This window comes from Bactrocera oleae, chromosome 6 (genome assembly GCF_042242935.1).
Source record: "Bactrocera oleae isolate idBacOlea1 chromosome 6, idBacOlea1, whole genome shotgun sequence".
NCBI lineage: Eukaryota > Metazoa > Arthropoda > Insecta > Diptera > Tephritidae > Bactrocera > Bactrocera oleae.
In genome coordinates this window covers 49,739,510-49,763,484 of record NC_091540.1, presented here as the reverse complement: position 1 = coordinate 49,763,484, position 23,975 = coordinate 49,739,510, and the positions used below count along the sequence as shown (strand labels likewise).

Here is a 23,975-nt window from a genome sequence, read left to right as displayed (position 1 = left end):
TTTTAATGAATTGTGCGTGAAAATTTCCGTGTTTTTTTCGTTCACAACATCTTTTGGTCGGCCCGAACGTTCGTCGTCTTCCAAGTACTCCCGTCACTCTTGAAAACGTTTAAACCACTCGTGAATACGGCTACGGGATAGACAATCATCGCCATAAACTTGTTTCATCAGTTGATGAGTTTTCGTAAAAGTTTTACCAAGTTTAAAACAAAACTTAATGTTGGCTCTTTGTTCGATGCTCATTTTCCGACCGACACTTCAAATAAAATGTCACTTGTAGCGCGATATCTCAGCTGTTATACAAGTCAGCTGTTATATAAATTTTATACGACAACACTGAAAAATACACAATTGAGGGATAACAATTTCAGACAGATGGCGCCACTAGAAGCCGCGTTGTTTGAAAAGTCCTGGAACTTTTGAATTGTACCTTGTATATGGTACATAGTACTTAAATATTTACATACATACATACCTATATGTATACATATGCACATTTATTTTATTCGCACACTTGTTTGTGCGTGTGCTTCGCCTTTGACGCAATTAGCCCGTTAAGCTCTAAAGCGACCGTGTGGGCGTTCGCTACTCGAAACATTCCACTTTTGTGCGGTTGTAAAATTTCATTAAAATTGTGAGAAATCGTGGAAACATACATACACATTAAATGTTTGTATGTGCGCCTGCTTTTTATTTGCATAAACATATTTATGTTATATATTTTTAGCCAAATTACGCTCGTCAAAGTTGCGAAACTTGACAGCAATTAATCCATTTTTTCGCTTGTAAAACATCAAATTGAAGGTGTAATTAATTAGTTTTGTCGGCGTATGTTTCTAGTTCTTGTTGTTGTTGTTGGAATTTAAATGCTGCTTTTTAACTGTTTTGGAATGCAAAACGCTTCAAAAAGTCTATTCACTCACATTTTCCGTTTCGCTGCTTCAATTTCATATGTGTTTGCATATTTCTCTATGTGTGTGTTTGCATACATATGCATGTATGTGTTCTTCAGTATGCACTTGCCATTTGTACGTTTGGCGCCACATCCAACGTCATGCCTCACATTCATTGCCTTTTTAAGCGCCGCTGACGTCATGTTGCTCATACGCACCAGCGTCTTGCCTTCATTCGGCTCTTGCTTGTGTGTGTTTGTACGCTTCTTCGCTGCTTTACTCTTCATTTATGTAATTCTTTTACGTTCTTCTTGTGCCTCCATTTATGGTTGGCTTGTCACAATTTCGATTGACTTAATGCGCCCGTCTCTGTCAGCGGCTTAAGCGTGACAAATTGCATATAATTTGCATGGAATTTTCACGTTGTGGCATTCATAATGATTTGTAATGTTTTTTTTGAGTGATTTGATTACGTTTTTCTTTAAACTGTAGTGGTATAGAAATTTTTTGTGTGGTAATCGGTTATACTTTGGGAAATGTAGAGAATAAGTGTGAAGGGTAAGTGCATAAGAATGTTGTGGCTCACTTATGTTTTTTTAAATATTCTGTAAATAAATTGCAGAAGTACCGTTATAAATTGCAATTGTGTTTATTAAAATATCTGTGGTCACAAGAAATAGAGTTAAGTGTCGGCAGAAGACAGAACGAGTCTTTAGGTATAAATTCATGCCTTTCTTTCATATCATGTGACACATAAGACTTCTTTAAGGTTCCAATAAAAATTTTTTTTTCAAATGGAAAGCCCTTAAAGGCAAACAATATGATTAAGCCTCAAAATTAATCAGAAAAAATTTGAAGCTGGAGACACACACACCTAACAAAAAAAGTCGGCCTTTTAAAATCTTTTCTCAGTTCTTCAGCGTAAAAGAAACTCTCAGTTACTTCATTTTTTCTTTTATTAACCCTTTGAAAGCCATGTATTTAGGTTAGGTACATACATAGGTCATTCTTGAGCTTTCAAAAGGCTCCAAACTTTAATCATTTATTCTGAGAGTAAAGGAAAATTATTCGTACTTGAGAGTATAACAAGTTTTAATTTTGAAATTTTGATAAAAAATGTCGCCTACCTGGACACTCTTCGGAGTTGCCTTTGTCAGAAGGATCTCTACGAACGGTGAGTTTAGGAACTCGTGTTATTTGAAACAAAATAATAAACGGGATCTGAATCTATATAAAATTTGCTAGCTAAGTACTTTTTGGTTTTGGCTTTGCATAAGAATATTTTTCACACTTTTCTTGTAAAAAATGTTAAATTTTGTTTCGGTTGCACTGAAGCTTTAATACCCTTCATAAAAAATTCAGTTTGTATGGCAACTACATATATGATATGGTGATTCAATTTGAAAATTTCTTCGGAAATTGCACCGTTGCCCTAAGCAATAACTCATGCCAAATTTCGTGAATCTCGTCAATTAAAAAATTTATCCATACAAGCACTTTACTCCGATCGTTTAGTTTATGTGGCAGCTATATGCTATAGTGGTCCGATATCGGCATTTTCGACAAATGAGCAGCTTCTAGCGGGGACAGGGACATACATATGTATGTATTTGTTTTATAGGGTCGCCGACGTTTCCTGCTGGGTGTTACAAATTTCGTAGCATTCTTAAATACCCTGTTCAGGGCATCAATAAATCCTCATCATACGTTTTACTAAGTAATTTACTAGAAAGCTACTTATGAATTTCAGTTGGATACCTGCAATAGTCCCCGAGTCATAGTTTCGAGAAAAACCTGACTGACTGACCTGCACGGTTCAACAGAAAAACTTTTCTCACAATTTTACTAATTGTATAATGTTTTTAGGACAAACTACTTTAACACTAAAAAACTTGGTTTTCAACCCTGTACGACTGTCTAACCTCTTGAGTGCAAGGTCAACATTCCTAAAGTCAAAATTTGGCTAATCGGTTAAACACTCAACTCGAACCTCAATTTAAAAAACCCACTTGTAAATTTATGTTATCCCACAAGAGCTTAAAAATGTTTGAAAACTCCTGTAGATATTATTTTATTATATCAAAAAAAGTTATGTTATACCCAGAAAAGTAAATTTGTTGTTTATTTCTGACATAAGACAGATATGTATGTATTTTCCAAATATAAATAAATAATCTCCGACCTTTATAGTTCCACATTTGATTAACACTAAAAAAAAAAAAAAATTTGCGGCTTAAAGCGGACTTGAGATCGAAAAATAACACGCCAGGTTTTCAAGATTTCGTCCAGTTGTTTGCGAAGACCCTATTGTAGTCGCTTTATATAAAAAAACAAGAATAATAATCCCTCACATAATAGATATTAACTGCAATATATGTCAACAAATTATTATGTATTGTAATAAATATACATTTATATTTCCATGTAAGTACATACATATGGATGTATTTAGTCAATAATTGCCAGTGGCAACTTACGTTCCACACTAAATGCTCTCGCGCTCTTCGCTTACTACTCCCGCTTGCTCATTGGCAAGCGCTTTATTGTAACTGTAAATATTGAACACATTATCCACACTCTCTGTGGGTTGTTTATGGCATATTCAACACACGCGCAATTTGCGCGCACAAGTAACGAGTAGCGAGTAAATGTTTTCAAATAAACTGACAGCATACAGTGCTTTTCAAAAGTCTGAAAGGAAATAATTACTAGAAGAAAATGAAATAATAATTAATAAATAGCTGCTATAATTCATAATAAAAACCTTTTATTTTAAATTTTTTTCTCGAACAGATTTTCATCCTGCCAAGCTTTTCGCAATGTTTTGAAAGAAATCAACGACTTAGCGGGCCAGCGCGAAGTAGTTGCCGAATCACTGGAGCAACGCATCGTGCAAGGCATACAAGTGCTCTCCAAAGCGTTACGAGATGAACGAAAGGTAAATCTCTTGATTCGAAAAATAATATTTCATATAAAAATTAATTTCGCACTTATCTCTTTTTGCAGCGATGTCTCACTGAAGGCACATCCCTACAACAGACCCTCACCGCACAGTTGGGCGCACTCGATCGCGCCAAACGCAACTATGAGAAGGCCTTTCGCGAGTCGGAAAAAGCTGTGGAGAATCACAAGAAAGCCGATATGGATCTGAATTTAAGTCGAGCCGAAGTGGAACGCTATAAGAATATAATGACAGCGAAAATACAACAATCAGACGATGCGAAAAACGAATATGCTAATCAACTGCAGAAGACGAACAATTTACAAAGGCAGCACTACGGTGTATCATTGCCAACAGTATGTAGAAATAATTTCGAAAAAAAAAAAAATAAGCTAAAAAAAACTTTTTTTTACGTTCCACAGGTTTTCAATCGCCTACAAGAGCTGGATGAGAAGCGCACAGGCGGCATACGTGAGTTCATCATTGGCACAGCAGAGGTCGAATCGGCGGTGGCGCCTATCATTGCACGGTGTATGGAGGGCATTGTCAAGGCGGGCGAGTCAATAAACGAAAAGGAAGACTCGTTCAAAGTCATAGAAAGGTTGCTGTTACCTTCGAAAATAAGTGTTTATCGAAGAAATGCTTATCTAAATTCTTTTTCACGTGTTTAGGTATCAATCGGGCTTCACACCACCAACCGACATACCCTTCGATGATCTGTCAAAACAGAATCCCGACTCACCGTTAGATTCCCGTGTGCTTTCAAATCATTTCACCGTCAAGGGCACCATTAGCAAAGGCGTTAAGAAACGCACAGCGATCTTCAGCTTCTTCGGCAGCAATAAGGTAAGTGTGCAGCGTTGTATGAGGCAGGTGTTTGCGTTGAATGCACACATAACTCATTTTCAGAACACTTTTCCAATCTGAATGTTTAGAATGTGTTTCGGCGTATGACTAATTTTATTAAAAATCAATTGGCGTAGCAAATTTGTTGTAAAGGCATTACTTGTGTACAAAGTTAGTCATTAGGGAGGTTCAGAAGTTTGTGGAAAGTAGCTTATTTCTTTTTTTTTTTTTGTTAAAATATGCGTCGTCGTAGGGTTAGTTGTCATTGAGTTGAAGTATATTGACAAGAATATATTTATAGGTAGAATGTGTGTACTCTGTCTTGTTTTTTTTGTCGGTTTTATTCTGTAATTGTTTTGTTTCGCTTTTGAATGTTTCTTAAAATATCCGTTAAATTTATGACGCACATAAAGTCGGTTTTTATCTACTCTTATAAAAAGTATTTCAAGGAAAAAATGAAACGTTTCTGTGAGATTCGCAACTTCACATAGTAACAAGGCATAGAAATAACCACTTCGTCAAATATATTGTAGAGAAAAGCTGAGTTATTGTAACACTATGCCTGATTAGAAGTAACACACAAGTTTCTCAAACCACAGCGCTCAGATTTGTTTATTTGTTTTCTAAAACTGAGGTCTTACTGTACTTTCTTCTTTGAGTATAATATTATTTAGTCAATGTAACTTTTCAAAAGCAGACTTTATTCTAACCTAACCTTAGGAGACGTACAATAAGCTATCTCAAAGTCGTATTATATTATATAATTGATCTCTTAATTACGTCTTTCTCAGTTCATTTGTTTCAACTCGATTTTCTTAACTCATATAATGCTTTTCTTGTTTTATTCCATTTAACATTAGTTTTTTGTAAAGCAGCTTACTCTCTCCTCTCCCTTTTACATTTATCCAAATGGTACTTTTGTCAATACTTTATGCACTTGAGTTTTATTTTTCATTCACATATTTTCGATGTCTCAACGCTTTGGTTGTTTTGCTTTCCCATTCCTTATGTATCTCATAATGTATTTATGTCTCTATTTCTTCCTTTTTTGTGTTGATTACCTATTGGATTACTGGGTATACTCTCGCGAATTTTCATATGTACACTACAACAACAAATAACGCAACTGACTTGCGTCTAACTTGCAAATTAATTGGATAAATCATTAATGTGTGTTCGCTCGTACGATTTTCGTTGCAAATACGAATGAATGTAAGTACCCGATATGCGTAGGTACAGTGCGTTCATAATGTGTGCGTACGTGTCTCATGTAGTTTTGTACTTGTCACTAAACTACTGCTGCATAATGAAAATGTTGTGACAATACGCGCGATATGTTGTGGATGCTAAATTTTTTTAAAACAACGAATTTTTGATAAACATAAAAATTTTAATTGGTGGTAAATATGTTGAAAAACACCCCAAATCTACAACATGTCGTGCTGCGCTTTCATCTACATGTATACTTTCCGTGCAGAGTGTCTTTTCACCTAACTGTGCAATGTTGCAACTTTAAAAAATTTTCCTTATTAAATAACTCATAAATAATTTTCAAAAAATTTCTTCACTTCTTTTTTGTTTGTAATAATTTGTTGTTTTTTTTTTTTTGTTGGATGATGTTTGATTTTTATAATTATGTGTTGTTTTTTAAACTGTTTTGTTGTTGTTTTTGTTTAAGTTTTGTTTGTAAGATTCTATTATATAAAAAAATATTGGAGTTGTATTTAATAATATTACGACTGTATTTTAGAAATTATTATAAATCCAGGGGCTTTCATTTGGAGTTGTATTTAATTATATTACGACTTTTTTATTTTTAGAAATTATTATTTATCCAGTGGCTTTCAAATATTTGTGATTGGCTTTTTTCAGCTTAAAGCTTTACAATTGGACTAGAATTGGCTTTTAAATATTATTGTAACGTATTTATAGTTTTTTGTTTGTATCCAAATCCACAGAAAATATTTTTATTTTTATAACCCCAAAAAGTATTACATATTATAAAGTACCTAATAAGTTTGCTTTCCTTTCCAATCTATAAACAGTATTATGTTTTTAATATTTTATCTATTTCCAAATATATTTTTAGCGCTAAATAAGGACACACATCGGCTTTGGTATAAAAATAGAAAGAAACAAAAAAACGCTAGTTTTTACCAGTATACTACTAAAGAGGGCAACCGGTAGATGTTTACTTAGTTTTTTCTTACATAAAAATCCATTTTTATTATTTGAGATTTTGAAATTGATAACTTTAATAAAATTTAATAAGAAATAAGACTTTTTCAGTTGTCTGAAGTAATTACTTCTGTAACCAGTTTAAAAGTAACTAGTTTTATATTGATTTTGCAGAAATAAAATATTAAGCTGACCAATTATGAGTAACATGGTGCTAATTTAGGGCGTCATAGCAATAATATATACTTTTTTGATTCAATTACGAGTTTTATTAATGATAAAAAATGAAGTAGTATTAAAAACGACCTTTGAAAAAAACGACGGTCTTTGAAAAATTTTTAAAAAGGGTTAGATTCTCTAAAACAACAATTTTAGGCCTACATTTATTGAAAACAAATAAGCTAACAACCTCATATTGCAATATAATATCTACCGTTATATTTTTTTCTTTCCCCTCTCTCTTCTTCAACCACACTTGTATTATTTTCACACTGTTGTCTTTTTCTATGAATGCGGCTTTATTTTAATATTGTCCAAATTTTCTTGCAAAACGTTTATATGTATGTATAACTATGTATGCAACAAAAACAAAAAAAAAACAATTCTTTTTTACTCTGCAAAAACAAAATTAATATTTTCTTACTTTTTACTAAACACAAATTTGAATTTACACTTACTTTTGTATCAACTACAACAACATACACTGCAAACAACAACAACTACAACCAAAACACACCATAAAATCACATTGCGTATTGAAACCACCCACCGCCACTCTCACAACGTACGCTTACGAAAATTATTGAAAATTTCATATGTTTAAAAAAAAAACCGAAACAACTGAAAATCATAAACAAATGTAACAAAAACAAAAAACCAAATATATGAATAACAATGTGATACAATTTCAAAAAAAAAATATCTGTCAATAGCCACAGAAGATTTATGAAGCCTGTATCACCATGAAGGTATGAATGATTTTACGCTGCTTTTTCTAACTACTACCACTATCTGTATTCTAATTAACAAAATATTTAGCAATAATACTTCACTACCACTACTACTATTAAGCGTGTTGCAATTTATTAATAGCGCTAACATCTAACTTTTGCCAAAAAAAAAAAAAAAATTATTCAAAATAGTTTTAACAGAAAAATAAAATCTTTGATCGCTCTTAAGAAACTTTTTCTGCTCTTAATGCCACCATCACGTTCATTGCAATTTTATTAAAATACACTTAACACTTTCTAACACCTAACACACACTCACACATCTACATTTATTGTAAACTGTCACATAAAAGCACGGAGTTTATTTATATTCTATGACACCTCTTTCTCCCACTTTGCATATTTTTATTTTCCACTTTTCTTTGCAAACGTTTTATTTACATATTATACACTTACACACACACTAAAGCCTATTTTTAGCAAAACTGCACACTTACATATATACATATGTAGCTATAGGCTAAATTTTTTCAAATAACTTTTGCATGTGCTTAAATAAAAACCAACTTTTGGGGTCAAATAAAAATTTAGGATTTTTTGTTTTAAGAAAATAAAATATTTGACCAAAAAAAATTCTGAAGAAAATAATTTTAAGTTTTTTTTAAATTTATTTATATAAAAATTTGAGTAAAAGCAAAAAGAATTTGTGGAAAAAAAATTCAAAAGCATCTGACCAAAAAACTATTTGAAAGTTAAAAAGTTTTGCCGAATTTATTTTATAATTTATTTACATACCTACAATATTAATAAAAATCTGACTAAAAAATGTTTGAGTAAAAAAAGTTTAAGGAAACAATTTTTCAATATCATATTTGCACGCATTCAAACAAAACACTAAAAAAATTTTTTATGTGTGTAAAAGCATCTGGCCAAAAATATTTTCAATAATAAACAATTTTGCAGAAAAAATTTTTAAATCTCTTTTTTCTTATAATTTATTTAAGTTAATAAAAGTCTATTAAAAAAATATTTTTTTTTTTTAAATGTCGATTTCAAGTTTTGACGAATAAAATTCAAATTAAATTTCATACTTGTAATTTATTTATATTAATAAAAATATGACTAAACAATTTTTGAGTAAAAAAGATTTGAGGAAAAATATTTTAAACTTCGTTTTTGTAAGCATTCAAAAAAAAATTTTTGTGAGATAATATAATATAAATTTAGAAACAAATTAAGAAAACATTTTATGTGTGTACAAAAGCATCTGGTTAAAAATATTATTTAGTAATAAAAAATATTGAAAAAAAAAATTATTAACGTCTTATTTCTTATAATTTATTTAAGTTAATGAAAATCGAATAAAAATTTTTAGGAAAATTTCGATTTCAAGTTTTGAAGAAAAATATTCCAAATTAATTTTTTGTTTATAATTTATTTATATTAATAAAAATATGACCCGAAATTTTTTTGATTAAAGAAAAAAAAGTTGTAGCAGAACCTTATTCAAATCTATTTTGTTTTTTATACTTTATTTATATAAATTTTCGGATTAAAATTTTTTTTTTCAAATTTAGTTTTGTTTTGCATAATTTATTTAATTTAATTTCAGGAGCAAGAATTCTTAAAATTATTTTTAATTAAAAAAAAATATACAAAAAACAATTGGAGAAAAGATTTTTCGGATTTTTTCCCTAAAATTTGTTTGAAATTATTTTATTTTTTTTTCTCATGCATTAAAACAAAGCAAATGTGCACTTTATAGCAACATCATAAGCCACATCACCGAATGATGTCCAGGAGTAGATGCGTTTTTAGTTATTTGTCGTTTCGTTTGTACACCATTGTTTTTAGTGTTCGTTCGTCTTTATCTCATGTTTTTTCTGTTCCAACACAAGTTATATATGTATGTATATTGTATCTATTAATACGCCGTACGCACTTACCACCTCGTTATGTGGCGTAAATAGCAATATTATGTCTGTGTGTACACATTTCCCAACATTTTAACCACCCCATTTAATTTCTATCTTCTTCTTTCACATTATTTCCACCTACATAGAACTCCTTAACGGCGGACGGCCAAAAGGAAGACTTCAGCGATTTACCACCAAGTCAAAGGCGCAAGAAGCTACAAGCTAAAATTGCCGAATTGCAGCATAAGCTCAATCAGGAGGTGGCCACACGTGATGGTCTGATGAAAATGAAAATGGTCTATGAATCCAATTCATCGCTGGGCAATCCGATGACAGTCGAAGGACAGTTGAATGAGTCCGAGCACAAAATGGAAAAGTTACGCATGGATTTGAAGAAGTTCCAAGGCTATTTGGAGAGTGCGAATCAAATGCCCCTGGCCAGTAATAGTCCGCAGGCGAGTCGCATACTCATGCAGAATGGACACCGAACATCAAGGTAAGTTCACAAAACACCTTTTCTATCTACTTTTATATTTATATAATATTTAATTAATAATAATATTTGTGCTTTGCAGACATTCCAATGGCAGTGCCGAAGATCACAACGATGATGGCGACGATCATGCCGATGATGGTGGCAGCTTAAGCAGGTCAGGTTCTGAGGATAATGTGGCGCAAATACAAAATGGGCATAATAATAACAATAACGGGTACACTCATAAGTCTATGTTGAAGAAAAAAATAGCTTTATATCATTTGCCAATTCACTTTTTCTATGCCAATTCACTTAAAGGTTTCATAACGTTTTTCATCAGTTTCATTCTTTTTCACAACTTTCTTTGCCCATCCTCATTTCAATGTTTTTGTATATAATTGTACATTTGTAGTATATCCCCTGTAAAATGCGCTTCTACACATTTACCTCGTTTTATTTTATCCACTAATGTTATTATTATTTATTAATTTGTATGTTTATTGTAAATTTATATATTATTTTTAAAACAAAAATTCGTTGTCCAGGTTTTGGTTTATTGTCTATTTTTCCGCACTAAATATCAAAACTATGCGCGATTGTTGTTGTATTAGCATTAAGTTCTACGCTCAAAGTGGAACTTCTATACCAGGCTTTTGTAGTGTTTGTACCTTAAAGTCAAATCGGCTAAAAATTTTGGAAAGAGCTTTCGTTAGATTCACGTGATTGAAGAACTCTTAAAATTTTAAATTTTTTAGGCGAATTTTAGAAGTTTTTTAAGTTTGGATACGGTTTTGAGGTTAAGTCTTAATATGTACTAAGATTAATCTGTATTTTTCACTTAGCAGTAATCGGGGTTGCGAATTTTTTAATTCACAAATTTTGGATTAAAAATAAAATTTTCATTTTTTAATCCCATTGTTGAGATTAAAAACTAGATTCTAAGAAAAAACTAGAATTAACTAGAGAAAACTAGATTTAAAGATTTTAATCCCAAATACGGTATTGAAAAAAAATTTAATCCTAAATACAAAAAAAAAAATTAATCACAATTACTGTACTGAAAAAAAAATGTTAAACCCAAATTTACACTTTTAAAAATATTATATTTTTTCACCCTTGCCTACTTCGTGTTTTACCATTTTAAACTCTCACAGAGCCAACATATTCAATATTCTAGAGCAGCGGTCGGAAAACTTAGACGTTCTAACGATTTGTATATAATCAATTTTTAGTTTGGGATTACAAATTTAAAATTTAACAAAATTGGCATTACAAATTTTAAATTTAATTTTAAATTCAATTTTTTTTTTATTAAGAAATTGGCAACACTGCTCTGGTAATATTTACTCTAATTTGTATGATTTTCTATCCATGAATCTGATACATGCTTTTACAACAACAACTAAAACTAAAAATATATCGGTATATATATATTTATATATACATATATATTATAAATATATTTTCGTTATATCCTTGTGTATTATTTCATGATTATTATCTATGTACCTATAGATCACTTTCTTCAATCACTTCCTACACTTGTTATATTACATCAATTATATTATATTCAATTGTCAATGACCTCTCTCCTCAGTAATTTTTATGTGTAACTGTACAATATGTTTATCACCATTTCTCAACCAAATTCTGCACCATTGTAATTAATCATTTAATTTTCTTACAACTTTCGTACTCAAAATATGCCAATTTGTCACATTTTCTAAAATTCGAAAACATTATTAAATTAGTAACTAAGTTTAACCATACCCATTCGTTTTAAATTCCAAACGAAATATTCGTTTCGTTGTGTTCTCTTTTATTTCATTTCATTTTTTGGCACTTCATTGCGCTTGTTTGCTGCGTCAAACCAAAACAAAACCAAAACCAAAACCAATCATACGAAATGCTACACAAATTTCCTTTTTTGCATGCGCGGCTACAAAATCAGCAGTTCGGCTAGTCCCGAAAGCGGTTTGGGTACGTCGCACACCTCACTGCCGGGTTCAGGACAGGGTAGTGCGAACGAGAACGCCATCGGTGAGGACGACTATGATGGCGCGGAGATTGAGGTGCTGCAACCGTTGGGCACGTGTCGAGCGCTCTATCCCTTCGAAGGTGAGAACAGTTATAATTTAACCGCGTAGCGTGTAATTTTATAATTTTTTTTAAATATAAATTTTGTTTTCTACCATTAGCGACCAGCGAAGGCAGCATACCAATGATTGAGGGCGAAGAACTGCAAGTCATTGAGATCGATCAGGGCGACGGTTGGACGCGCGTGCGCCGTGCCAATGCCGCGAACGGTTGGGATGAGGGATTCGTGCCGACTAGTTATATTGAATGTACACTGTATGCATAAGTCGTTTATATAATTGTTTAAAGATCTTTTTTTTTTAATTAATTAATTTTTAATTATTAATACTTAATTAATTTGCCTTAATTTAAGTTGAAAAAGAGTTGGTTTAGTTAGTTTGTTATTACGTAATGTAGAAATTTGGCACTTTTAATTTCGTATTTTTAAATTTTTAATTTTTCAATTAAAAAAATTTTTTTTTTTGTTGAAATTTTTCACTCCTTGAATTATTGGAGAATTATTTCTTTCCGCTTCTAATGTATAAATATGCTCTGTAAAAACAAAAGTGACTTACTAACCTAACTTCCACATGCTCCAACAACAATCAAACAATCGTAGTCCATACATACATTTGGTTGAGAGCATGGCGTTCATTTATAAAAACAACAAAGCTATCGACTGCGCTGAGCCGAGCAGTTCCACAAGCAGCACGCCGACTATTGACTTTTTCGAGCAACAACACAGCAGTGTTGTTTAGCAAACTATGTAAATGTGTATGTGTCCTAAATGTTTCGATTCCAAAATGACCAAATATGATTTGCTGACTTTGAGCGCAAGATAAAGAGAGAGAGAGAGGGAAAGTATCTTAAGCGTGAAATAATTAATTAACAAGTATTGTGAATTGCTTTTCATTATGTACTATTATTCTTTTTTTATTTTAAATTTTTGGTAATGTTTATATAGAAAAATAATTAAAACTAATTTAAAATGCTGTGAGAAAGAAATTACAGACAGTGATACAACTCTATTGTAATTGTATAAATGAAAAAATATATTATAAAAAAAACTTGCAGAAATGTGCAAAAATGAAAAAACAAAAAACAAAAAGCAAAATTTAAAGTTTTGTTAGGCGTTTAGCGGGGCAAATGGTTGACTTAAACGCGGACATGCCGCACTACTAGAAAGTGTTTTGTAAATGCGTTTCAGTAGCTAACATGAAATTGTAGATTTATTTTACTGCATTTTTTCCATTTTTCACTACCACAGTCACATTCACAACTGAAATTATATACATACATACATACATATTAATTATATATTATAAATATTATAAAACATTGCACTATTTTAGGCAGCCAATAAAACAATTTAAACAAGATATTGTAAATTACTGTCAAAAATTCACTAACAGATCTCTCTCTAAGAGCACAAAACTAAAAAAATATATATCTTAAAAAAAAAAAAAAAAATTTAATACAAACATTTTAAAACTATAAAACGCAAACTCTACTATGCACCAGCGACACAATCATACAAAAAACTATCAACTTATTATAAAAAATGCATACATGCCGTAAAAAACATTCAATTATTTGAACAAGAAATTTTATAAAATGCATCACTACTACACACTGTTACATAGCATAAACTAAACGATATATTATATATTAAATATTAAAATATGAAATTTAATTGTACGCCGTCTCCACCGTGTTAAGAAAAAAATAATAATTTTTATAGTTTACATTTTTTTATGCTTTTTTTAATATTTAGATTATTATTTTTTTTATTTTAAATATTTTTAAATTTATTTTTTTTTTTTTAATATTTCTCGTTTAAAATTTTTTTTTTTAAATTCCTTTTTTTGTGTTTTGATAATATTTTTTTAATTCTTGTTTTTTTTTTGTGATATTTTTGTTTTTAATTTTTTAACAAATTTGTTTGCAATTCTTTTTTGTTTTGATAAAATTTTTTTAATTCTTTTTTTTGTGTTTTAATAATATTTTTTTAATTCTTTTTATTTTTGTGTTTTGATAATATTTATTTAATTCTCTTTTTTTGTTTTGATATTTTTGTTTTTAATTTTTTAACAAATTTGTTTGCAATTCTTTTTTATTTTTTAATTCAATTTTTTAAAATAGCCTTTTTTATGTTTTAATAATTTTTTTTTAATTTTTTAATAATCCTTTCTTTTTAATTTCTTAATAATCCTTTTTTTTTAATTTTTTAATAATGATTTTTTTTAATAACTTTTTTATACTTCCTTTAATTTTTTTTATAAATGTTTTTTTTTGGTAATCTTTTAATAATTTTCTTTTCCTTTTTATTTTATATTTTTAATTCGTTTCAAACATATTATTAATTTTTTTAATCCTTTTAAAATATTTTTTATCCTTTTTAAATATTTTTATTTACAATTTTTTATGTTTTTTCTTGTATTTTTTGAAAATTAAAATGTTTTTTTGGTTGATTTTTTTTCTGTAATTTTTTTAATTTTTACTTAAAATCAAAAAATATTCAGTAATAATTTTTTAATTGATTAACTATTTTTTGATTAATATTCTTTAATGCAGTTTTTAATTTCAAAATTTTTTTAAAATTTATTGTATTTTTTTTCAATTTTTTATTTTGATTTAAGTTTATTTTTTTTATTATTTTTTTGTAGGCAGTCCCTTTTGCTCAGAACAAGAAGCAGCCTAAATTTTTCATATTTTCTAATTTCTCACACGTTAATAGTTTCCGTTATATGTATATCTCGTGCAGTTTGCAGCACGCATCGAGCTTTTGTACAGTTTCATTTAAAGCTAAATAAGTAATAATCATTAATTGTTAGTAACAAAAATTAGCTTTTAATTTGCGCCTTATTTTTCGTAATTATATAAATATGTATGTACACTTACATATATACGAGTATATGTATAAGCATTTGCAACTAATTATAAGTGAGTTTAGTTTAAACAAAGCAAAAAATATGTTGTGAAATATGTATGAAACAAAGTAAACATTTAACTAAACTAACAACAACAAAGCGCTAAAGCAAGCATTTGCTCAAAAACAAGATAAGTTATGTTTGTATGTATTATTATGCTATGCTATGCTATGTTAATTGTAATGCGCTTTATTTATCTGTTAAAGCTTATGTAATTTGTACACTAATTTAGCAAAAAGTAATTAGCAAACAAATATATAACATTTAGATAAATAAGCAGCGCAGTTAAATAAATGAAATAACAGTAAATAATTATATAACTATAAAATTATAATTACATAAGTCAGACATAATAACTAACACTTGCAAGAAATACTTTAAAATGTGACTACCACATCTGTAATTTATTTACATATGCAGCCCCAACCCCGCGCCACTAGTTTCCAATATACGTATGTATATGTACGCAACTGTAAAACTGTAAAAAGTAAAGAAAGTGTATAATTTACCATAATTTGTACTATAAAACGTTTAAGTATGTATGTAATTAAGTTTAATTAGCATTTAAGTTATGATTTTTTTGTACGTCAGAAAGTAACGGTTATTTATGCTTTTGCTCTTGTGTGTCTTCAGTGCGCCTGCGCGCCACGCTTTACGTTTGCACCTAATTTAATTTTATATATTTCGCAAAATATTCTTAAATTAAGCCCCACTGATGGGTGTGGCACGTCGTGTAAAAAAAAGCGAAATTAACTAATATTATTGATCTATGAAATACCATTTTTTTTTATAAGTAAACATATATTAATATACAACTATATATATATATGGCAATATATATATTTAAACACAGATATATATATATATATATATATGTATTTAAACGATTGTAATTTACTAAGGAGCGCGCGTTTAACGGTAAATTGTATGGTAGACGCATTCAAGTCGTAGGCGCAGTGGCGAGCGTTGCGCGCAACAGCTACAAAAAAAAGGCATAAAATTCCAAAATTTTTAAATGAAATGAAATGAAAATTGAAATGTATCACCTATACATACACACACATATATGTATATTAATAGTATATATATGCATATAATATATTATTATATAAATATATTATACGGTAAGAAAATGATGAAAATAAATATTAATAAAATCGAATAATGAAATTGTATTAAAATTTGCCACAACTACAACACACTTGGAGAGTGTGCGCGTTATGGAAAAAAACACATGGAAAAGTACATAGACACTCGTATGTAATGCAGTTTAACTGAGTGTGCGGAAAAGAAAAATTTAATAAATAAACTAAATAAAAATAAAAAAACTAAATAAAAAGTAACTGTTTTGTATTTTTTATTTTGAATTTAAAGAGGTTTCAAAGACTAATTGGTAGCGTTACTGAGTCAGACGTTGCGCTGGTTTTCAAGCAGATCACAGTTTTTGCCAACACTAACCCACTGACTCCTACTTCTGTAGACCATAGTGCGAGAAGACAACTGATCGCCAAGGAAGAAGTGACTGAAATTTGCTTGCTAGTACTTTGAACAAAATTTGTTATATTCTCGGTTTGGTAGATCTAAATTTTCGAAGTTTTGTTGAAAATGATTCATAAACTTTAATCACGAAATCAAGTTGATCGACAGCTTTAGCTAACACGGGATCATCACAAACAACGGACGGAGGAGCAGAAGCGGATGACAACGATAACCAATCAATAGCTGTGAAGCAATGGAGTTTAACGAAAGATGAAGTACAGAAAATCACCCAGTACGACGATGTCGCTTGACTGGAATCCCCAGGGAAGCAGAAGTCGCAGTCGACCAACATTAACAGAAGGTTAAAGTCGGATTCTAGCATTGACACGCTTCATACCCAAAATATTAACCAAAATGTGTTGTGCCGATCCATAAGAGAATTTGAGAGCACATGCTATCTCTCTGATGTCAACACGACGATTTCGAAGCATTATTTCTTTTACTTTTTTGAGGTAATCGTCTTGTACGACTCGCTTGAGTAAAGTTTTTGATGACTTCACGAGCTTCACTGAATGCCTTATGACACTCACTTCACAAGGCTGCTTCACATGAAGTTAAATTCAGTTTGCGTGCGCAGTTGAAATGAACCAGACTGAGCCAAACTTGATCAGATTAAATACTCGACGAAATTATTTACAATTAAATCAAGCTACTTATACCGCGTATATAACCAAAGCTAGCAGCGGCAGGAGTAAAAACAAAGAAGCATTGCTCCCAATTAAAATACAATCAGCCGGACGATCATTAAACTCATAATGGTACTCTCGGAGAGAGTCAATGGTTTCTTTTTTGCTGTAGAGGTTCTTATCTCATTGAATACTATGTCGCTCTATAAGCGTCGACATAAGGGATTGTGGATTATTTTTCAACCAACTTCTGATATTCATAAATCATAAAGCAGCTTCCACTGCAAATACTGCTCATCACTTTAGAATAAACATTGTATTTTTGTTTAATTTTTTTTAATATTATTTTTTCACTTTATTTAATTTAAATTCTTTAAATATATTTATTTAAGTATTTATATGTCATTTGGGTGTATGCCTTTAAGCCATCAATATATATTCTTTATTACTTAGTGAACATATTTTCTTTATTAGCTACATTTACATATATTATATGATTATACAAGTATGCCTCAGCTGAGTGTCACACTTATGATCTCTCATACTGACCACTATTTATTTATACACTACAAAAAACATTTCTGTGTAGTATTTATGAAGTATTCGTATATTTGATTATGAAACATTATTATTTAAATACAACTTTTCCAATCATGAAATACAGTTATTTGATCATTTTGTGATCACTCGGTGACTATGTGACTGTTCGCCTTCGTTTATGGTGTTATTTTTTTACAGTGTCAACATGTTTTGTTGAAGAAATGACAAATGAAAAGTTAAAAATAAATGTCTAAGTTTGCTATTAATTTAGAAAAGATTATAAATGCTTTCAGAATAAGTATTTGAATTTGAGGAAAATAGATTTTGATGGTTGCTGGTATACATATTTACAACGGAAAGCCTTATGAAAACCACATATCGGGCAGATGAGTACTTCGTCTACTTTAACATTGCAATAATAGCTTGAGATTGCTGTTAGTTTTATTTAGTGGCTAATAGTTGATCGTTGTACGCACTGCAGGCAAACTCTCTTTCTAGTTTAGAGATCACTTCGTTTGAAATAATACAATTTCTGCGAAATACTTTTAAGCCACCTTACCATGAAAAAATGCTTGTGAAATTCTAAGCATCTCATGTAATTTAATCGAAGTAGGTGCCTCTACCAGAATCTCCAAATAAGTTTCTTGGGAGCCCCTTTAATGTTAGGCATATGCTTGTAACTTTCTTTTTACTACGATACAAAGGAATTCAGTAGCGGCATAGAGCCTCAACTGACCAACAACTCAAAGCTTTGATCTCAACTAGTGCTCGCGCTTAAGATGCTTTGCGATTATAAAGTGGTATATGTCTTCGATAAAATATAATATCAGACTAAATGTAGGCAATTGTTCTTTATTAACATACTTATGTACGCATTGGCATGTACCTATTTTTATCATTTCATATCAAATCCATTTTCCTCGAAGCACAAAATTATATTTTGATCAGTTTCAATAAGGAAATGTGTTCAAAATTTATTTCAAATAAAAAATTTAGTTTATATCAGCTAAATATTTATGAAAATTATATTATAACAATTTAAATAGTATATACTTATATACATAACGAGTATATGCAGTTCGATAGTACTAGGTATAGCTATAGATAGTATATACATATATGCATGTGTATAGGTAAGTTTCTAGTATAAACTATTATTTATAGTCCTAAAAGTGTTACTACAATACATAAAATAGAGGTGTATTGTAGCATTTAAGTATAAATATCTGTATGTATGTAGGAATCTATAACTATGTAGTTAGTGGGTAAATATATACTATGTATGTAGTAGACTAGATAGTGAACTCGCATTGACACAACAATTGTTTGGGGCAAGCTCATAGTCATAATCTTCGGTAGAAAATTGTTTAGCACAACCATATTCGTGTTTGAAACGCTTTTGAGACTGTCGTTTCGCAAAATTTTACAAAATCAATACCAACAACTTAGTATATATGTATGTATGTACATATGTATGTAATACATTATATATATGTAGTTTACATATATAATACTACATATTCGGTTACTTAAAGTACTAGGAGGTTAGCGATATATTTCACATATGTCTTGATCATTCATAAAGATTGACTAATTTGATATTGTGGATATGAACTTAGTGCTAGAAACCCTTATAGCAGGAGTACAATAGTTTTACCTATAGTACTTTTTTAAATCAAAGCAAAATTCTTACATTCATATATTTTTATATTATAAGACGGCTTGACGCGCCACCTTGCCATGATATAAAGTGTTGCGGTCGGTGAAAAACTCAACGCTGAACTTTGTCTCCTGATATTAAGGAGCGCTAGCGATAAACTTTTACTACAGTCATAACATATTTATTGTTAAAAATTATTAAGCAATTTGGTGACATATAAGCATAGAACTTTTTTCAACGCTTCTGCGCTACTGTTTTGGTGTGTGGTTGGCACCAATAAAAATATCTAATTATGGACACTTTAACTCTTGAAAATTTCTTTAAATAGTCGTTATGTTTAGACTCTGATTTACAAGTATTAAAATGGATGGGAAATAGACGTATATATAAACTACATGATCATAAAGGGATTCCTGGAGACGACTTTTAGATGTTTGAGTTTACAATTGTGTTCGAGTCGCCTATATTAGTGAATAAGTGTATATCATGTTCTGCAAGCAGATTAATAACGCTAAGTTTGTAAGTTTGTATAAACTTCTGGGTCATCTTTCAGGATTGAATTTGAAGTTTGTTAGGAGAAGATTGCAAGGGTGTCTTACTTGATATGCAAAAAGGAATTACATTAAGCTGGTAAATCTCTGAGATTATTACGTGACAGAAGTCTTAAGTCTAAGAAGAAGTAGTTAAAAGAAAATGCAGTATGCGTACGTACATACTACGTGACGAACATCAGTAGTTATCTAGATTTATCGGTATTACGATTAAACACTCGCTCGAAGGCATTACTTTGTAACGGAAGCAGAGCTAGGACGAATTTTGATATTCTTGAAATAATTTGCTCTTATTAGTTTAGAAAATTTAAAGCCCGCTTTAATCGCCTCTTTAAGTTATTTGTGGTTAATAATTCTATGGCTTAAGGGTTTTTATTGTAGAAAAAGAGGTCACCGAGGTAACACCGATGCTTGTTGCATAGATATTAGATATTACTGATACCATACCACGAAAACTAAAAGTTGAGTAGATACTTGTAGATCGAAAATATTCACATTCCGATCACGACGAAAATTTATCGAAAGAGACAACCGAGTGAGATCTATACCATCTTAACAAATTTGACTCGGATTGATACATTTAAACTATGCGTGCCAACTGCACCTTAAAAATCGTCATGTTATTATCAGAGGGATAGCAGAGGTACTCAACATTTTTTATGGATCGACGCAACACATTTTGGTTAACATTTTGGGTATGAAATGGGTCAAGGCTCGACTGGTACCAAAATATAATACCTGAATCTTTTGTATAAATGACAACGACTAGAGGTCGCAAAAGAGATGCTTGACTATGTAGCTGAGTACCTTACATTACTCAACGCTCCAAAATCAGCGAAAACCGAAAAAACAATGTCAAAGTTGTTCAAAAATCAAGTTGATACTCATCATCTTTGATGACAATGGTGTGGTTCACCATGAAATCATTTCATAGGGTCAAACGGTATACTACTTGACGGTTTTGAGGCGCCTATGTGAAGCATTATTTTCTGTCAAAAAGTCCTATTAGAAACCGCTTAAAATATATATGAGTATATGCTAGAATGCCTGCTAATATAACTGAGATGTAAGATAACCACTATTTCTATTGCATTTTATATGTACAATCGAGTATTTGGATATTTTGGAAATGATAATTTATGTATTTTTTACTAGCTTTTAAATATTTTCTAATCTGTAATCTGTTATATTATTTAGTTATTTTTTGAAACTTCAGAGTTGCCAACTTATATCTTAGATTTTCAATTGCCTTAACTACAACACTTCAATAACATTTATGAACAATTAAATATAATTAATTTTATACAGTTAATTATTTATATATTCGTTACATTTAAATATTTCATATTTAACTACTTTGGTTTTGTGTTAATATATTTAAGTACCGTTAGCACAGAAAGTGTGCGTTCCTTTACAGGAGATAGATTTTGATTGATATATTAGCTTTTTGTTAAAAATCTAATTTTAAAATTTGGTTTTGTTTCACGTTTAATGAATTTTTACTTTTCCTTATACATCTTAAGATTTCAGATAGTTTTTCGTAAAAATATTTTGAATGCTAATTTAGTGAAAAACTGTTGAAAGAACGTAGCTATATTATTTTAGTTTCAAATTACGTAATTTCATTAGCATATTTCTTTTTTGACAGCCATTGAAAGTGAAGGCGTTGTTAGACTTTAGTATGTAGATACAAGCAACGTTCTTATGTGTTGTTGATATTAAAATTATTTTTTAATGTATGATTTTCTTACAGAAACCATTGATCTTCATATATCGGTTGTGCAATATATGCTTGTGCCGGTGTGTATGTATGTATGTAATAGCTATTAAAATAAACAATTAGCATTTCGCCTATTCTCAAATCAATCATTTAAGGGGTTACATGTGGTTCATAGAGCAAAATACACTTTATTTTCAATAATTTTTTTTTTCATATAAAAAATAAAATATTTTTTTTCAAATTTTTTATTACTTTGAAGATACATATTTAATAAATATTTTTTGTAATTTTCAAAACTCGGTCATTACGATGTCATTCTCTCGCAAAAACGGTGCTTCCGCGTTGACATCAGAACTTCAGACAGGATCATCAAAAGTAAAAAGAAAAAATACGTGACGATACTAAGATCATTAACTAGGGACGGAGAGGGAGAAAAAACAAATAAAGTGAAAATTGTATTTTTGGCAGAATTTCTCAATGTTTTTTTTGTTTTTTTAATTGCTGTAATTGAACAAAAAACAATCCTCCACGTTAATAACTTGCAAATCATATCTCAAAGCTCTGTGTAAAATTTCATTAAGATCGGTTAAGTCGTTCGTGCGAAATCTTGACAACGGTGTCATTTATATATCAGTGGCAGTATAGCTTCGGGATACTAAATGCGAACTAAAAAGTGAGTGTTCAAACAGACGCATTTTTAAGGAAGAAACTGTAGACTTCTGCTGTAAGCGCGTGAAATAAGAGGGAATAAAACTCACTAAGAAGACAGACTTAACTGTCAGCTGAAACAAAATTTTTCTACCCAGAACCGGGTATATTAAGTCAGCCACGAAGTTTGTTACCCCAAAATGTAACGTTGGAGATCTTATAAATTATATATACAATGTCTATCAACAGGGATAACATGATTTTGACAGCTCGTAAGGTTTATCCAAGATTATTATGCAAATTCACGTACTCCGTTGGCTACTGTAAGAGCTCTCCTCGCAGAGCACGATATTTTCAGATGAGGCCCATTTCTGGTTTAATGGCTTCGTCAACAAACCAAATTGTGGTTATTGGGGCGTGTCGAATCCTTGCGTGGTTCAAGAAACGAAATGGTTTACCCAAAAATTGATCATTTGGTGCGGATTATGTTATTGCGACATCATCGGGTCTTATTTATTTTAAATTAAGGCAGGATAGGCCGTTACCATCATTAGCGGGCTCAATTAGCGGACTCTATGTTGACTGACTTGTTTCCCAGAATTTGATAAAATCGACACGGACAATCTTTATTTCCAACAAGCCGGTGCGCCGCCTCATGTCTCACGTTTAAACATAGACATATTTCGTGCAAAGTTTTGCGACTCGTTAAATTTGAGGAATGGCCCAGTCAAATGACCGCCAAGATTATGCAATTTAACGTCTATACAATAGATTATTTTCTCTGGGGGTATGTTAAATCAAATGTTAACGCCATTCAACTAGCAACGCTCGAGAAGCTCGAAGACAACATTTGGCGTATTATAGCAGAAATTCTAGACGAAATGCTGCGCCGGGTCATCGAAAACTGGCGTAAATGGGTGGATATATGCGAACGGAGCCGTGGTAAAAACCTTTTTATTTGACAAGATATTTTCAAGAAATTTGGCATGGATTATTGTCTAAGACAGTCTTTTTTCTTTAATTCGACTTGAAGGTTATTTATATCAAACAACGTGTCTAGAAAGAACCAACAAAACTTTTTCTGCTTAATGCAAACCGTTGTATTATTGGAGGAGTCTTAAGTAAGTGGGTTTTAGTGTTTTTGTGAATTCGAACCCCGAAATTGAGGTCTTTACGTCACCTTATGTGGACTAGGAACAATCATCACTTTTTTATACTTCTCTTCACAATAAAATTGTAAAGTTTTCTGCGGCAGCTTTGTGAAAACATTTTCAGACAAACTGCATAGAGGTCGATGTTCAAGAAACCTTTAGGACAATATAACTTTAGTACCGCTGGGGACGTATTTTTTTATGGAATAACTGTGTGTAGGGCAGTTAAAATTCAATCATCAGAAATTAATTAGATCTTTTTGTAAATATGCTCCAAGAAATATGGGAATCGGGCCTAACATTTGGAGGGAAAGGTGATGTGTTTTCTTAAATAA

General features: G+C 30.6%; 1 protein-coding gene across 26 annotated transcripts in view; it reads left to right on the top strand.

Annotated features, from left to right (window-relative positions):
* Cip4 (formin-binding protein 1-like Cip4) overlaps window positions 1-13,218 on the top strand; it is a 127,982-nt gene extending 114,764 nt beyond the window's left edge. For 12 of the 26 annotated variants that reach the window (XM_036370906.2, XM_070111827.1, XM_036370903.2 and 9 more), the window contains 10 exons: window positions 3,687-3,831; window positions 3,900-4,190; window positions 4,257-4,435; window positions 4,506-4,680; window positions 7,791-7,826; window positions 9,871-10,220; window positions 10,300-10,434; window positions 12,151-12,317; window positions 12,398-12,551; window positions 12,895-13,218. In XM_036370906.2, coding sequence (XP_036226799.1) covers window positions 3,687-3,831; window positions 3,900-4,190; window positions 4,257-4,435; window positions 4,506-4,680; window positions 7,791-7,826; window positions 9,871-10,220; window positions 10,300-10,434; window positions 12,151-12,317; window positions 12,398-12,551; window positions 12,895-13,033 — 1,771 coding nt within the window. In that variant the 3' untranslated portion in view covers window positions 13,034-13,218. Of the gene's footprint in view, window positions 1-3,686; window positions 3,832-3,899; window positions 4,191-4,256; window positions 4,436-4,505; window positions 4,681-7,790; window positions 7,827-9,870; window positions 10,221-10,299; window positions 10,435-12,150; window positions 12,318-12,397; window positions 12,562-12,894 lie in introns of those variants that run through there. The other 14 variants (XM_070111829.1, XM_070111831.1, XM_070111828.1 and 11 more) reach the window with 14 other exon arrangements.
* The last annotated feature ends 10,757 nt before the right edge of the window (window positions 13,219-23,975 follow it).